Source organism: Stomoxys calcitrans, chromosome 4 (genome assembly GCF_963082655.1).
Source record: "Stomoxys calcitrans chromosome 4, idStoCalc2.1, whole genome shotgun sequence".
NCBI classification, from domain to species: Eukaryota; Metazoa; Arthropoda; class Insecta; order Diptera; family Muscidae; genus Stomoxys; species Stomoxys calcitrans.
In genome coordinates, this window is record NC_081555.1 from 80,249,215 (window position 1) to 80,266,540 (window position 17,326).

General features: G+C 39.1%; 1 protein-coding gene across 1 annotated transcript; it reads right to left on the reverse strand.

Annotated features, from left to right (window-relative positions):
* Window positions 1-239: 239 nt before the first annotated feature.
* LOC106088905 (vitellogenin-1-like) lies at window positions 240-12,251 on the reverse strand. The gene is made up of 3 exons (XM_059367178.1): window positions 11,999-12,251; window positions 1,228-1,487; window positions 240-1,143 (listed from the first exon to the last, which is right to left on the reverse strand). Exons 1-3 carry the CDS (start codon window positions 12,249-12,251, stop codon window positions 478-480), a joined length of 1,179 nt encoding a protein of 392 aa, XP_059223161.1. The 3' UTR covers window positions 240-477.
* Between the last annotated feature and the right edge of the window lie 5,075 nt (window positions 12,252-17,326).

The following is a 17,326-nucleotide window of genomic DNA, read 5'->3' on the forward strand; positions in this document are numbered from 1 at the left end:
TAACGAAAAGAAAATCGTCAACTAAACGACAGACAATTATTTGGTGCTTACTTTAGCGACGAGAAATAAAAACCATTACACACAGTGACTTTAGAGGATTTTTCTCGTGTTTTTATCCTTTTTCTGAAAACATTTCGGATACGTGTGCACAATCGATTAATAAGCGTGGTAGCGGGCATTTGTAGTATGAAAAGAAATGCCGCAAAAGTTTTATATGAATAAATTGGTATTGATAACACTTTTCTTTTATTAATTGTGTACATTTTATTTAGATTTTTGATGTTTTTAAAATTACAGACTATGAATTATTAATTATTTTTGCCGATTCCTTTTTGTGCTTTTCGTTTTTTTTTTTCTTGGGTAGAGTTGCCAAAGAGAAAAAACAGTGCAAACGATTTTTTTGTCGACAAATTTAACTAAAGGATGTTCGTTAGAAGTTACAGAAATGCAGTACTGGGCACCAACTCCCTTGATGCATTATTTTGTGCAAAGACCACAGGCATTAGATTCTATTCCTGTCGTGGCATTTTTACCATAAGGCGGCACGCCGTTTACATTTAAGAAAAATTTTCCGTTCAAGTTCGATGGTGTAGCAAAACCCATCGGATATTCGGGTCCATCGCAACGACCAGTGTTCAGGCTGATTAATGAATTACAACGTTTTGCAAGGAAATCACTTTCATGTCCCGGGTAGACACTCTCAGTATAATATTTAACAGCACGTTTATGGGAACAACCAAATTTCGTGCAGCGTGGTTTGATTGGGCCATAGCCTTCGACGTAAAAGTCAACATTACCTCTGGGTTCCTTTTTTCCGAGCACTCCAGGATTCGTATGTATTATATCGACAAAATCTGCATCGCCACGGAGAATACCGGATAACACTTCACCCTCATTGAAACATGGATTGGCAGGATCCAATCCAGTTATACGTGGAATATATTGTCCAGTCAGATTTGTGAACTGGCGACCAGCCTTTCCCACCATTTGAGCTCCCAGACTGTGACCTATCAAGTAAATATTTTTCAAAGGAATTTTTTTGACCAATTTCACAATTCCCTCGGCTACAAAAGCGCCCACAGCTTCTGTATTAAAAGCAGACCATGTATAAATAGTTTGTACATAATTCGAAGGGTCAACATACTTAAAAAAACAAAAAAAATGTTTTCAAATCATATTTACAAATATTAGTCTTAATATAATTAATAATGTTTGAACATTACTTACCAGAAAATTGTAGCCACCTCTACAATTGAATGCATTGGCCATATCTTGAGTTTCAGTGGTTCCATTTATTGTAGTCCTCCAGCCGCTTATGTAAATGACAACTTGTCCATTAACGTCAAACTCCGGAAGATCGACTATTTTATCAGCCTCCAGAATGGGTATGCTTATATTTTTACAAGGGGCTCTTAACTGGAAATTTATATTCTCAGCCTTTGGAGTTATGCGAGGGTCTATTTTACCCGAATCCAAGTAGATAGAACCTGCAAAGAAATTATATCTCTTAAATGATTATGGAAATAAGAGACCAAGTGCCATAGAGCTATTTTTTAAAGTTACTCGTATATACCCAGTGATCCAAACGCTCAGAGTTCGTTCACAAGTCTATACGAAAGTCGCCAAATTCGTCCGAAATTGTAACGAATAATATATGGAGTGGTTGATGAGTTTTCCGACCGAACTGTCGGAGGGAAATCTGATGTTTTCGCCGACATTTTGCATAGAATTCTGAACCAAAGTTTTGGGAAATTCGGAGGGTAATTTTAAAGTTGTCGTTAGGAGTTTTAACTGAACTCTTATGTTGAGTCTGAATGAAAGCGGATATGTTTCCCGAATTTCTGAACGAATTCTGGAACAACATTTAGTAGAAATTGGATCAAATCATGGATAAAAAAGGAAATTCGAACCACAAATGCCTTCGTAGATTGCAAAATACGAACCTGGTATCAATCAAAACGTTCTGCCGATAATAAGTCTCCATTAACTTGACGCAAGGCTCGATGAAAACGATTGGAGGGTGGTCATTGGCGGTCGCAGCTGCCAAAACCTCTCTCCGGGTGACCGTCCGTAGGATTCGGGAGGCCGTTTGTAGGTTCCAGTTCTCATTCGCGCGCTCGTTTACGGTCACAGGATCATTTTGGGAGTTAACGAATTGTTCAGTTGGGAAATTGTTCTCGTTAGAGAACACGATATTCAGAGACGAAGCAACTACTTTGCTCTTGTGCTTTTTGGTACTTATAAGGCTTTACTTTGAGCTCGTTTTTCAATGTATTTTGCATCCTTTCACGGGATAATTCTAAAGCAATTTGATTGCAACTAAAGCGGGGTCTTCGCTGGCCGAACCATTTGGCCACTTTGAGGGGGGTAAGTTGTGATTTTCCAGCCAACGCAATCTTTTTATACCCACCACCGAAGGATGGGGGTATATTCATTTTTTCGTTTCGTTTGCAACACATCGAAATATCCATTTCCGACCCTATAAAGTATATATATTCTTGATCGGAGTAAAAATCTAAGACGATCTAGATATGTCCGTCCGTCTGTCTGTCGAAATCATGCTACAGTCTTCAAAAAATGAGATATTGAGCTGAAACTTTGCACAGATTCTTTTTTGTCCATAAGCAGGTTAAGTTCGAAGATGGGCTATATCGGAAAATATCTTGATATAGCCCGCATATAGACCGATCCTCCGATTTAGGGTCTTGGGCCCATAAAAGCCACATTTATTATCCGATTTTGCTAACATTTGGGACAGTGAGTTGTGCTAGGCCCTTCAACATTCTCCGTCAATTTGGCCTAGATTGGTCCAGATTTGGATATAGATGTCATATAGACCGATCCTCCGATTTAGGGTCTTAGGTCCCTAAAAGCCACATTTATTTTCCGATTTTGCTGAAATTTGGGACAGTGAATTGTGTTAGGCCCTTCGATATCTTTCGTCAATTTGGCCCAGATTAGTCCAGATTTGGATGTAGCTGCCATATAGACCGATCCTCCCGATTTTGCTAACATTTGGGACAGTGAGTTGTGCTAGGCCCTTCAACATTCTCCGTCAATTTGGCCTAGATTGGTCCAGATTTGGATATAGATGTCATATAGACCGATCCTCCGATTTAGGGTCTTAGGTCCCTAAAAGCCACATTTATTTTCCGATTTTGCTGAAATTTGGGACAGTGAATTGTGTTAGGCCCTTCGATATCTTTCGTCAATTTGGCCCAGATTAGTCCAGATTTGGATGTAGCTGCCATATAGACCGATCCTCCCATTTAGGGCCTTAGGACAATAAAAGCCACATTTATTATCCGATTTTGCTGAAATTTGGGACAGTGAGTTGTGTTAGGCTCCTCGACATCCTCCGTCAATTTGGCCCAGATCGGTACAGATTTGGATATAGCTGCCATATAGACCGATCCTCCCATTTAGGGTCTTAGGTCCATAAAAGCCACATTTATTATTCGATTTTGCTGAAATTTGCTACAGTGAGTGTTAGACCCTTCGACATCCTTCGTCAATTTGGCCCAGATCGGTCCAGATTTGGATATAGCTGCCATATAGACCGATCCTCCGATTTAGGATCTTAGGCCCATACAAGCCACATTTATTATCAGATGTTGCTGAAATTTGGGACAGTGAGTTGTGTTAGGCCCCTCGACATTCTACGTCAATTTGGCCCAGATCAGTCCAGATTTGAATATAGCTGCCATGTAGACCGATCCTCCTATTTAGGGTCTTAGGCGCATAAAAGGCGCATTTTTTGTCCGATGTCGCCGAAATTTGGGACAGTGAGTTAAGTTCAGCCCCTTGACATACTTCTGCATTATGGCACAGATCGGTCCAGATTTGGATATAGCTGGTATATAGACCGATCTCTCGGTTTTAGGTTTTGGGGCCATAAAAAGCGCATTTATTGTCGGATGTCGCCGCAATTTGGGACAGTGAGTTGTGTTAGGCCCTTCGACATCCTTCTTCAATTTCACTCAGATCGGTCCAGATTTGGATATAGCTGCCATATAGACCGATCTCTCGATTTAATGTTTTGGGTCCATAAAAGGCGCATTTATTGTCTGATTTCGCCAAAATTTGGGACAGAGAGTTAAGTTAAAACACTCCACATATTTCTGGATTTGGTCTAGATCGATCAGGATTTGCATATAGCTGCCATATAGACCGATATCTCGATTTAAAGTCTTGGCCCCAAAAAAAGGCGCATTTATAATCCGATTTAACTGAAATTTGACACATTGTTGTATCCATGTTGTATATGGTTCAGATCGGTTTATTTTTAGATATAGCTAAAAACTAAAAATACCAATATTTTGTTATACACAACTGAACAATGACTTGTACTTATTAAAATTTGGTCCAAATCGGATCATATTTCGATATAACTGTTATGGGACATAAGGTATGCAATTTTCACCGGACGTTGGTGAAAGGTGGTTTACATATATACCTGAGGTGGTGGGTATCCAAAGTTCGGCCCGGCCGCCTTTTTACTTGTTTTCAAGTATTTTTGGTTGTTAGGGCGAAAATCATTTATTTTCTAATTTTTCGTTTGTTTCTCTTTCGAGACGAGTTAAATGATCGAAGATTTTTCTTGCAATGGAAAAGGAAAGCCAAAGATAACAACACACCAACCACTGTGGATGCGTTTTGTCCTGGGTTAGGGGACTTTTCAACCACATATGGTTGACATACATTTGTAGATCGTACTTATATCGAATATACCGAGAAAATGTGTTTACGATGTAAGTGTGATACAAACCCTAGTTTGACAACTTTCACACTAGCTTTTCCGCCGCAACTGTTTCTCGTTGCAGTAATGGACTTATTTTCCACACAAGTACAAATACCTCCATGGTATACAGTTGTGTTTTGGCTTCGAACGGAAGTTGTGTTTATGGCTTCGAACGCTACACAACAGCAACATCTCGCTATTTCCTAATTTTTCGTTTGTTTCTCTTTCGGGACGAGCTTAATGATCGAAGATTTTTCTTGCAGTAGAAAAGAAAAGCCTAAGATCCCAGCACACCAACCACTATAGGGCGCGTTTCGTCCGTTCTAAAAGTTCATTTCAGCAGGTAATACATATTACCCACAGTCGTACGTGTCTCCTTGGGAGGAGAGGGTGTTCCATATACTGTAAGCGTAAATACTTGGGTGTTATGCTAGACAGGAAATTGAACTTCAAATCAAGAGTGTTGGAAAGGGTAAGAAAGGCAACTCTTGCTCTATACACCTGCAAGAGAGCTATTGGCAAAAGTTGGGGGTTTAAGCTTCATGTCATGCATTGTGTATACACTGCAGTTATCAGACCTATAGACCGATTTAGACCGTACAAGGCGCAGTTGTTGGAAGTCATAACAGAACACTACATGCAAAATTTCAGCCAAATCGGACAAAAATTGACGTTTTCAGGGAATCAAGAAGTCAAATCGGACAAAAATTGCTTCCAGGGACTCAAGATATCAAATCGGGAGATGGGCTTATAAGGGAGCTATTTCAGGTAACAGACCGATTTGAACCATACTTGGCACATTTCATAAGTCATAAGAGAACACTATGTGCAATATTTAAGCCAAACCGGATGGAAATTGAGGTTTCCAGGTGCTCAAGAAGTCAAATCGGGAGATCGGCTTATATGGGAGCAATATCTAAATCTGAACCGATATTCCCCATTTGCAGTCCCCAACGACCTACACCGATATTTAGTATCTGTGCAAAATTTCGACCTCTGTCGTGATTTCGACAGACGGACGGACGGATATGGCTAGACCGACTCAGAATGTCGGGACGATCCAGAATATATATTGTATAATTTATGGGGTCTTAGACGAATATTTCGAGGTGTTACAAACGGTATGACCAAATTTTATACCCCCATCCTAAGAAGAATTTCAGGCTTTGGGAAGAATTATTTATAATAATGGGTACCCACCACCTCGGGTATATATGTAAACCACCTTTCGTCATAATCCGATGAAAAATGCATAATTTATGCAGCCATAACAGTTTTATCAAAATATGGACCAAATTCGTCACGGACATTGAGTGGACTAATTAAAACAAGTCACTGTTCAGTTTTGTTGAACAACATATTGGTCTTTTTTGGCAGATATATCCAAATATAGACCTATCATAACAATATAGGACCCGGATGTCGAAAAACCTAGCATAAGCCAATGTGTTAAATTTCAGCAAAATCAGTTAATAAATGCGCCTTTTATGGAGCCAACATTAAACATAGAGATCGATCTATATGGCAGCTTTATCCAAATCTGGACCGATCTAGGCCAAAATAAAAGAGCATGTCGAAGGGCCTAACACAACTCACTGTCCCAATTTCAGCTTCAGCTTCCCTATAGAATCTATAGATATACCTAATTTTTAAACCCTCCACCGCAGGATGAGGGTATACTAATTTCGTCATTCTGTTTGTAACAACTCTAAATATTCGACTGAGACCCCATAAAGTATATGTATTCTTGTTTGTCATGACATTTAAAGTCGATCTAGCCATGTCCGTCCCTCTGTCGAAAGCACGCTAACTAACGAAGGAGTAAAGCTAGGCGCTTGAAATTTTGCACAAATTTTGCGCAAATACTTGTTATTAAAGTAGGTCGGTTGGGATTCTAAATGGGACAATCGGTGAATGTTTTGATATAGCTGCCATATACACCGATCTTGCATCTTTAATTTCTTGAGCCACTGAAGGGTGCAATTCTTACCTGATTTGGCTGAAATTTTTCATGAAGTGTTTTGTTATGACTTCCAAGAACTGTGCAAAGTATGGGTCCAATCGGTCCATAACGTGATATAGCTGCGTTATAAACCGATGTTGGATCTAGACTTCTTGACCCATTAAAGGTCGCAATTTTACACCGATTTGGCTGAAATTTTGCATGAACTGTTTTGTTATGACTTCCAACAATTGTCCCAAGTATGGTTTAAATCGGCCTATAATCTAATATAGCTGCTATATAAACCGATCTTGACTTCTAGAGCCACTAGAGCCGCGATTGTCATCCGATTTGGCTGAAATGTCGATGATCTTGATTTCTTAGGCCTCTTGAGGGTGCAATTCTTATCTGATTTGGTTAAAATTTGCATGAAGTGTTTTGTTATGACTTCCAAAAACTGTGCCTAGTATGATACAAATCGGTACATAACCTGATATAGCTGTCATATAAACCGATTTGGGATCTTGACTTCTAAAGCTTCTAAAGGGTGCAATTCTTATCCGACTTGGCTGAAATTTTGTACAATGGCTTCTCCATTAGCCTTCAACATACGTGTCCAATCGACCCGTAGCCTGATACAGCTCCCATATATAAACCGATCTCCCGATCATGCTTCTTGAGCCCCTACAAGGAGCAATTCTTATCCGAACGGACTGAAATATCACCCAATAACTTCTACTATGGTCTTCAACATCATGGTCATTTATGGTCCGAATCTGGACTATAACTTGGTATAGCTCCAACAGCACAGCAATTCTTATCCATTATTCCTTGTTTGCCTGAAAAGAGATACCGCGCAAAGAGATCGACAAATGCGATCCATGGTGGAGGGTATATAAGATTCGGCCCGGCCGAACTTAGCATGCCCTTACTTCGGAATTCCTAACTTAAATTTTTTTCAAGGTTACTTTTTAGTTTTTGGAGCGCACTACAAGCCGATTACTGGCTTAGGTTTATGTGTAAGTGACATGGAATCGATAAATATTTGCACCCCCTTTTCAACCTTACCTTACCTATGTATGCATTCTTTACCAATCACTTGCCGTGATACAAAAGAAAATCGCAGTCAAAAATTATTAAAGCAGTTAACACCATGTTTTTTTATGAGTCAATACCATATTTAATCGATTAAATATAGGTCTATATTTTTAGTGTGGATGTACTTCTTCCTATTTTTTTGTTCGAATTTTTGGTGTTTTAAGCAGAGACTTTTATCTTTTCCATGTATTGTATGTGTGATAATTACAGATTTGAAAAGATTTTTAACGGTTAGAATGTTTTGTTGTTTTATAAAATTTATGATTGTTTGATTTGGTTGATAATCGAGGCTTAGATGTGTTAAACCATATAAGTTATTTGGGTTTGTTTTTCATACGTGTTTTTGTAAGTCTGTTTTGGATTTCTTGAACAACTATTAAGTGACTGAAAGTTCCAAAGGCTGTTATTCCATGTCGTATTTGTGACTCTCCAAAGGTAAATATATTTATTTTGTAATTGAAGCGGTTCATAATTGTTCATTTCGCAGAGTACGTAAGATGTTGGTCGAAGCTTTTAGGGTTATGTGCGTCATCCAATTAAAATGTTTGTCGACCGTTACGCCTAATTATTTATATGTGTCCACTAAAACTACTAAATTTCCCATGAGTGCAGTCCGATTCGAGTTTAAGCTTAATGATTAGGGGCCTCCTTTTTTATGCCGAATCCGAACAGTGTGTCGCGACAAAGCGACACCACTTGGTAGAGAAGATTTAACAAGGCAGGATACCTCACAGATGTATACAGCATTAGTAAGGGGGTGGTTAGGTTAGGTTAGAGTGGCAGTCTTTTACAGACTCATTTAGACAATTTTAAGCCCATTGTAGTACCACAGTAGCGACAGACTAAGGCCTCTGGTGGGAATCGAACCCACGACCCCCGCATTGGTAATCCAAGCACGCAACCAACTCGGCTACGGGGGACCCTTAGTAGGGGGATAACCATCGCTGAAAATTGTTCTGATATTCACGTATGTGTCCACAGTTTCCAGAATTTGGTTACATTCTCAATTTTTATTGCGGTGTAGACAATCGAAATTAACAAATTTTATCGAAATTAATAAGACGCTTTATGGTGTGGTGGACGAATATGCATTATTTTGGATTTACTTGCATTGATTATCAACCCATTATCATGACACTATCTTGTTATTACGTTAAACTCAGCTTGCATAATCTTTTCCGACCCTGATAAATCTTTGTGAGTAACCAAGGTAGCTGCATCATGTGCATAAGCAAATGGTTTACTTTCTATACCCTCCACCATAGGATGGGGGGTATACTAATTTCGTCATTCTGTTTGTAACTACTCGCAATATTCGTCTAAGACCCCATAAAGTACAATATATATAGTCTTGATCGTCATGACATTTTAAGTCGAACTAGCCATGTCTGAACGTCTGTCCATCCGTCCGTCCGTCTGTTTGTCGAAAGCACGCTAACTTTTGAAGGAGTAAAGCTAGCCGCTTGAAATTTTGCACAAATACTTCATATTAGTGTAGGTCGGTTGGTATTGTAAATGGCCTATATCGGCCCATGTTTTGATATAGCTGCCATATAAACCGATCTTGGGTCTTCACTTCTTGAGCCTCTAGAGTGCGCAATTCTTATCCGATTGGAATGAAATTTTGCACGACATGTTTTGTTATGATATCCAATAACTGTGCCAAATATGGTTCAAATCGGTTCATAACCTCATATAGTTGCCATATAAACCGATCTTGGGTCTTGACTTCTTGAGACTCTAGAGTGCGCAATTCTTATCCGATTGGAATGAAATTTTGCACGACATGTTTTGTTATGATATCCAACCACTGTGCCCAGTATGGTTCATATCGGTCCTTAACCTGATATAGCTGTCATATAAACCGATCTTGGGTTATATAAACCGATCTTGTCATATAAACCGAACTTGGGTCTTGACTTCTTGAGCGACTTGAGGGCGCAATTCTTATCCGATTTGAATGAATTTTTGCACGAAGTATTTTGTTATGATATATAACAACTGTGCCAAGTATGGTTCAAATCAGTTCCTAACCTCTTATAGCTGTCATATAAACAGATCTGGGGACTTGACTTCTTGAGCTTCTAGAGGGCGCAATTCCTATCCGATTTGGCTGAAATTTTGCATGATGTATTTTATTCTTACTTTTAACAACTGTGCCAAATAAGGCTCAAATCGGTTCATAACCTGATATAGCTGCCATATAAACCGATCTGGGATCTTGACTTGGCTTGAGCCTCTAGAGGTCGCAATTATTATCCGATTTGCCTGAAATTTTGTACGACGGATCCTCTCGTGACCATCGACATACGTGATTATGGTCTGAATCGGTCTATAGCCCGATACAGCTCCCATATAAATCGATCTCTCTATTTTACTTCTTGAGCCCCCAAAGGGCGCAGTTCTTATTCGAATTGGCTGACATTTTACACAGGTCTCCAACATATAATTTAATTGTGGTCCAAACCGGACCATATCTTGATATTGTTTTAATAGCAGAGCAAATCTTTTCTTACATCCTTTTTTGCCTAAGAAGAGATACCGGGAAAAGAACGCGACAAATGCGATCCATGGCAGATTCGTCCCGGCCGAACTTAGCACGCTTTTACTTGTTTTCATTGTGTTGATGAGTTAATTCACATAAATTAAATACAGTATTGGCCCAAGCTTTGACGCTTGTGGAACGCCATAAGACGATTGAATTCATTGTTATATTTACCATCGATTTTGCTCTTGAAGATCTTCCATATAGATAGTTCTTAAACCAATTTAAACCTCGTAGTCCGTTTTTATCCAACGTATTTAAAAGATTGGCATGGGGTTTCAAGTCAAGCGCCTTACTAAAATCTATGAAAAGCACACGGCAGTTCATATTTTTATCCGAATGTTCATTCATGCTGGATGAGAAATGGCCAAGAAGTTAATTAATATGTTTGCCTTTTTTACTTGACATCGGTTTATAACATTGTATTTATGCAAAAAACTATTTGTTCTCCTCGATATTACTTCTTCCGAAAATTTTTCCAGTACCAGTAATGTTGAAATAGGTCTATAATTGTTGTAATCCGACTTCGACACGGATTTGTAGATTAGTCGGACAATTTTTTTTTTTTTTTTAATGTGATGGGGTGAGATTTTCAGCATTGTTTTTTTATATCTGTAGGCCTTATTCCATCAGGTCCGGCCCCTTTGTTGACATTAAATCGCATCAGAATGTTGTATATTCTGGTTTTTCCAAAAAAAAGTTGTATTGCGAGTAATACGTGGTATGTGATTCAAAGTGTTAATATCACATTTGTGAATTATATTGTGTAAATTTTCATTAAATTTTATTACAATTTTTCAATAACAGTTTGAATCTGATGGATGCAAAGTTTTTTTTTTTTGAGTACTTCGTCTACATCATCTGACTTTTTTCCGATGATCTCATTTATTAAGCATCATGTTCCTCTTATGTTGTTTTTATTTTTTGAAAATTATTTTCTTCGGTTTACATTTTTTGCATTTGCAATGATTTGGTTTAATTTATTGTTAAAGTATTTGCATTATTTCTCTTGTTTCTCCTGTAACTTTGATATAGTTTGTTTCTTACTTCACAGTATCTAAGTATTAGCTCGCTTAGCCATTGGAAATCATTTCTTTGTTTGAGCGTCTTTAGACTTTGTTTTGATTTCTTATAAATTTCTTGAAAAGTTTTATTTATAACTTCATATATATCATAGAGATAAGGCCCAAAAAGCAACGGCTAGCAGATGTTTTCAAATTGGGGGTTATGAACGTTTCAAGATTGTGTGACCCTATCTAAACTTTAAGGAGAACTATCGCTTACTATCTGTAACATTTTCTATGTTCACAACTTGATGATTAAGTTCCTGTGATGACTAAGTTCCTGTGATGTTACAATAGACTAAAATCTCATAGCGAGTCTGATAACAGACTTCTACTGTAACCTAAATTAACGTAACCTCCTGTGGTCTATAGAGACCTTGTTGAACGATTCATTGGAACAACGGCGGGTAATTTAGCCCCTAACGGAATATTCATTGGCAAATTTTCATTTGTTATATATATAAAATACACGGTTTTTGATTGCCATAAACTTCTTAATTCGATCTAGAGATTTCCGCCCAACACCACCCAAACCGTCTGTCAAAAGCACGCCAACATTCGAACAGTTAATTTGACAGCTCGAGATTAGGCCCCAAATATTTACTTACATGCCTGATTAATTATTTCAAATAATGTCTGTTCGGGTAGACCAGGAAGTGTTTGCTTTGAAATGTATTCCAGATCCTGATGATTGGGTAGATATTTTGGTATTTCTACTTCAAATCCTTCAAGAATATCATGGCCAGATTGCAGAAGGTCTTTTACTTTTTGGGATTGTCCCGCACTCAAATAGAGGATGCTGATTAACACTAATGCTTTAAATATATTATTTTGAAATTTAAATTTCACCTTCGTCTCCATTATAACACTGATGTGCTAATCTGTAGAAATACACCTTTTATAGAAATATATTTAGTCACACATCTTGTGATATGGTATTTTAAAATGTAAATTCAATATTTTTGCAAATTGTCTGTAAATTAGACAAATATGGTCCACATTTAGTTCAGCAAATTTAAAACCACACGAGCAGTTCCACAATTCGGAGCTTTCGCTACAGAAGAAGATTACATGGTGTACAAGTGCCATTCATAAAACTAAAATTTGAAGTATGAAGACGAATAGATGAAATAATAGTACAAGGAGGATGTATTGTAACATCTATATCTGTACACAATATACCACGTTTTACAAGATGGAGTATTGGCATTCCAGAAAATAAGATTTTTGCACTGAATTATATTCATTTTCCAATATAAGCCTTTATCGGATTATATCGCTAAATTTAGACACCACTTTTTACCAAAAGACTAATAGGTCAGTGTACATCAGGGATGGAAAAGTCAGTACTTTAGTACTTTTTCCAACCAAAGAGTACCGTAGTACCCCGCGACGAATTTAGTACCTTTTCAAGCAAGAATTTTTCATTTTATTTAGCCTAAAGAAAGCTTTGGGAGCGACACGGACTCCTAAAACTTGTCCTCCGAGTTCTATATGAGATTCGTGCTCGAGTCCCAGATATCTTCCATTTAAGTCCCATATTGTACCCATCTATATGCCCGCTTGGGGGTTTTAGGGTGGGGCGTTTCCCCTAGTTGATTGACTCGAAATTTGAATATCTGATTTGTGTTTTTGGGTAACTATCATTATACAATCGCAAATTCGCTCAACCATCTCCGATATATGTATATCGCGGATTTATCGCAAGCCCTTTGTCTTCGGCTTTCATTGACGTACAAAGAATACTTCTCCTTTATTAAAGAGTGCAGTCGGATTAAAGTTTTAGCTTAACGATGTGCCGAGTTCGAATGGCGAGTCGCATAGTGATACCATTTCGTAGAGATACTTGGCTAGATCCTTCACAAATATGCTAACCTCTGCGCAACGGTGGTCGCCTTCATCTTCGGTTAGGGTTATATATAAATGACACTAAAAAAGCTTGGTCTGAGAACCAAAACTCTTTCTTTACTTAAAATTCCATCAAACATTATGTAATCTGTTATCGGTTAGACAGAGATATATTTTATATACATACCTGAACTGCCTACATTGGTTTCAAGTGATGCCACTTTGATGTTTTTGTCATTTTCCTCACTATAAGCAAAGTACTACTTTTCCGACGATTTTTAGCCAAAGTTTCCCCGACGTTTTTTTTTTAAAGGGTGATTTTTTTGAGGTTTGGATTTTCATGCATTAGTATTTGACAGATCACGTGGGATTTCAGACATGGTGTCAAAGAGAAAGATGCTCAGTATGCTTTGACATTTCATCATGAATAGACTTACTAACGAGCAACGCTTGCAAATCATTGAATTTTATTACCAAAATCAGTGTTCGGTTCGAAATGTGTTCATTCACCGTAACGTTGCGTCCAACAGCATCTTTGAAAAAATACGGTCCAATGATTCCACCAGCGTACAAACCACACCAAACAGTGCATTTTTCGGGATGCATGGGCAGTTCTTGAACGGCTTCTGGTTGCTCTTCACTCCAAATGCGGCAATTTTGCTTATTTACGTAGCCATTCAACCAGAAATGAGCCTCATCGCTGAACAAAATTTGTCGATAAAAAAGCGGATTTTCTGCCAACTTTTCTAGGGCCCATTCACTGAAAATGATTTGCAAGCGTTGCTCGTTAGTAAGTCTATTCATGATGAAATGTCAAAGCATACTGAGCATCTTTCTCTTTGACACCATGTCTGAAATCCCACGTGATCTGTCAAATACTAATGCATGAAAATCCTAACCTCAAAAAAATCACCCTTTATATGGAGTTTAACAGCATTCCGCTTGAAAAGCTGAACAGAATATTCAGCTTAAAATTAAAATAAGGTGTGTGTAAAATAATGGACTGTCATTAGTATACTCCCATGTTCTTGCGGAATTTCCTGGGCCTCCTCCAGTTTGTGACGACGCAGGCTGGTATCAGGGCAGATACAGACTAATTGCCTTCAGGAATCAACGCTCATTTGAAAAGGCAACGTCTCAGCAGTTGTTGCTGAACACTTGCCTGAGGAACTATCGACCACATCACTAAAGTCGGGCGGATTGTAGGAGACAAAAATCCCCCTGCCACGATCGGGACAGGAGGAGAAGGCATCGATACGGGTCCCAACAAGCTGGGCGGAATCAGAAGACGAGGCTAACGCAACAGTGGTGGAAGTTCTAAATCCTTACTATGGTCCGGTTTCTGCAGATAAATCTCCACCATTGTAAGGCCGCTTCGGCAGCAGTAAAGGTCCTCCTGATGGCAGGGGGATTTTACATGGTTCTTATCCAGGAGCCAAGGGTGTGTGGAGGAATGGTTCGTGGACTAAGAATTCCGGGATTGAAACTATTCAAGGGTACGGGGAATGCGAGACACAGAGCCTGGTTTCTTGCAAAGAGTAGTTTTAATGTTTTTTCTTCTTCCGTTGCTAACCACGGAAGATTTAGTAGTTGCCAGCCTTGAAATAAACAAGTCTCATAAGCGCTAGAATATGCGATTGAGAAGTATTGGATAACCACAGCTTCTCTGATCATCTTTATATTAGCTTCATCCTTGGAGCAAATACTACAGAAGAAACAGAAGAAAGGCGGATTGACATAAATTTCGGCACACATTCTGCACCCCTATGCCTTCTAGCCCAGAAATGAAAGTGGAGGATATGGACATAATGGTCAAGTGGGTCACGAAGGCCCTGAATGAGTCGCTTGTGTATTAACAATATATTATTGTCTCTGGAAGAACAAGGCGTAAAAGTGGTCGCGTATGCTGATGACGTGGCAATTTCGGTTAGGGGAAAGTTTCCCAGCACTTTTAGAAGCATTCTTCAGGAAGCTCTACGTGCAACAACGAAGTGGGCTACCGAAAGTGGTCAAGGCGTAAATACGTGTAAGTCAGAAGTAGTTCTTTTCCGCAGAATATACAAGTTACCTACCTTGGCACCTGTCTTCTTGGCAGGAGAGAATGTTCCATTTACAGAGAAAGCAAAATACCTGGGTGTTTTGTTGGACAGGAAATTGAAAATCAAACCCAACATTTTGGAAAGGCAAGACAAATTGCTGCAACCACTGCCATGAGGTTAAGGGAGCTTTCTCTTTGGTCATGTAGCGGCTACGGACACTGTGTTATCCTTGATACAATGTCCAATGTTACAGGCAGTGTTGATTACAAAAAAAATGTGGATTAAAAAGTACTGTACCACTATTCCTGTTAGAACTGATTGGAACTACGATATCACTGGTAATAGACGTTATATAGACTTCTACACGTATGTTTCCAAACTAGACGACCATGTGGGCTTTGGGGTGTACTCTAAAGATCTATAACTGGTCAAATCAAAGAGGTAACCCGACCACTGCAGTGTGTATCACGCGTATATTTTTGCAATTAAGGAAGTGGTGGAATGGCTAAGATATAATGTCATAACAACCATTGGCATAAATATCCTCTCAGACAGCAAGGCAGCCAATTTCTCCTTGGAGAACGTATTTCTAAACACAAAAACCCAATATAATGCAATTACAATGCAATTACAGAGTCACAAGCTGTGAAAAAATTTGTCAACGCCGACTATATGAAAAATCCGCAATTACTTTTTGGGCAACCAAATATAATATCTTCTCCTTCTTCTGTTCCTGTGGTATCACAATGGACGAGAACGTCTATACACTGGTGTTGCCATCTGGGAGATCATGCTTTAGGGATGGATCAAAGCAATAGGACAGAGTGCGCCTGGGGGTCTACATTGAGAACCCAGGGACTTAGATCTGTTTTCGACTGCCTGGCCATAATTCGGTTCTGCAGGTTGAGATCCGGTCGATTACGGAAGCGTGAAGTGGTGTGGTCTTAACGCGAAGACGTCGAGTTTGAACATCTTAACGGACAGTAACCTGGCCATCAGGACAATAAGAACCAGGACAGCAAGGTCACGAACAGTCTTGCAGTGTAAGAAGGAGATTAACTCCTTCTCTGAGGATGGCACCATCGGCATCGATTGGGTACCGGGCCATAACGGAGTGAGTGAAGAAAGCCGACGATTTTACAGTGAAGGCCAGAGGATTGCCTTCAATAAACTTGGTTAACCCGAAGACTTTCGGTTAACACACTGTGGAACAGCGAAACTGTCGATAGGACGGCGAAAATTCTATGGAGAGATCCGGATCGTGGAAAGATGAGGCTATTACTGAAAAATGTAGAAAAGTGGTCAGTATAGCTATCGGGATCTTTACGGGAAACATAGGACTACGAGCTCAATTATTCAAAATTAATGCGGCAAGTAATGACATGTGAAGGGCATGTGGGGGAGACGATGAGACGTTGGAGCATTTCCTTTGTGATTGTCCGGCTTTCGCAGCTAACAGACACCGGTACTTAGTTAAAGACACAATACTAGACATGAACCAACTTAGGGACGTGTTGTGGAAAACAATTAAGGATTTTGTAAATAGCACGAAATTCCTAACTTAGATTTTCTTTTTCGGGGTTACTTTATAGTATTTAGAGCGCACAACAAGCCTAATACTGGCTTAGGTGTATGCCTATAGTGGCATGGGGCGGATTAATATCCGCACCCTCTTTTCAACCTATCCTATCATTGAGCTTGAACTGGAATCGGAGAGCACTCGTTGATATGTGAGAAATTTTATGGGCAAAATTGCATTGCTTTTATTATTGGCTTAACATGGCGACATTTTTAAAATAGGCGTAATAGCACCAACATATGCAACAACTACTAAATTTCCCATGAACATTCCATTAAGAAACACGAGATACTTCTCTCATATTAATGAGTGTGCTCAATGGTAAGGGGCCTCCTTTTTTATGCCGAGTCCGAACGACGTGCCGCATAGCGATATCACTTGGTAGAGAAGTTTTAGCATGGCAAGATACCTCTCAATTGTAGCCAGCATTAGTAAGAGTGTAACCACCGCAGAAAATTGTTCTGATGTTC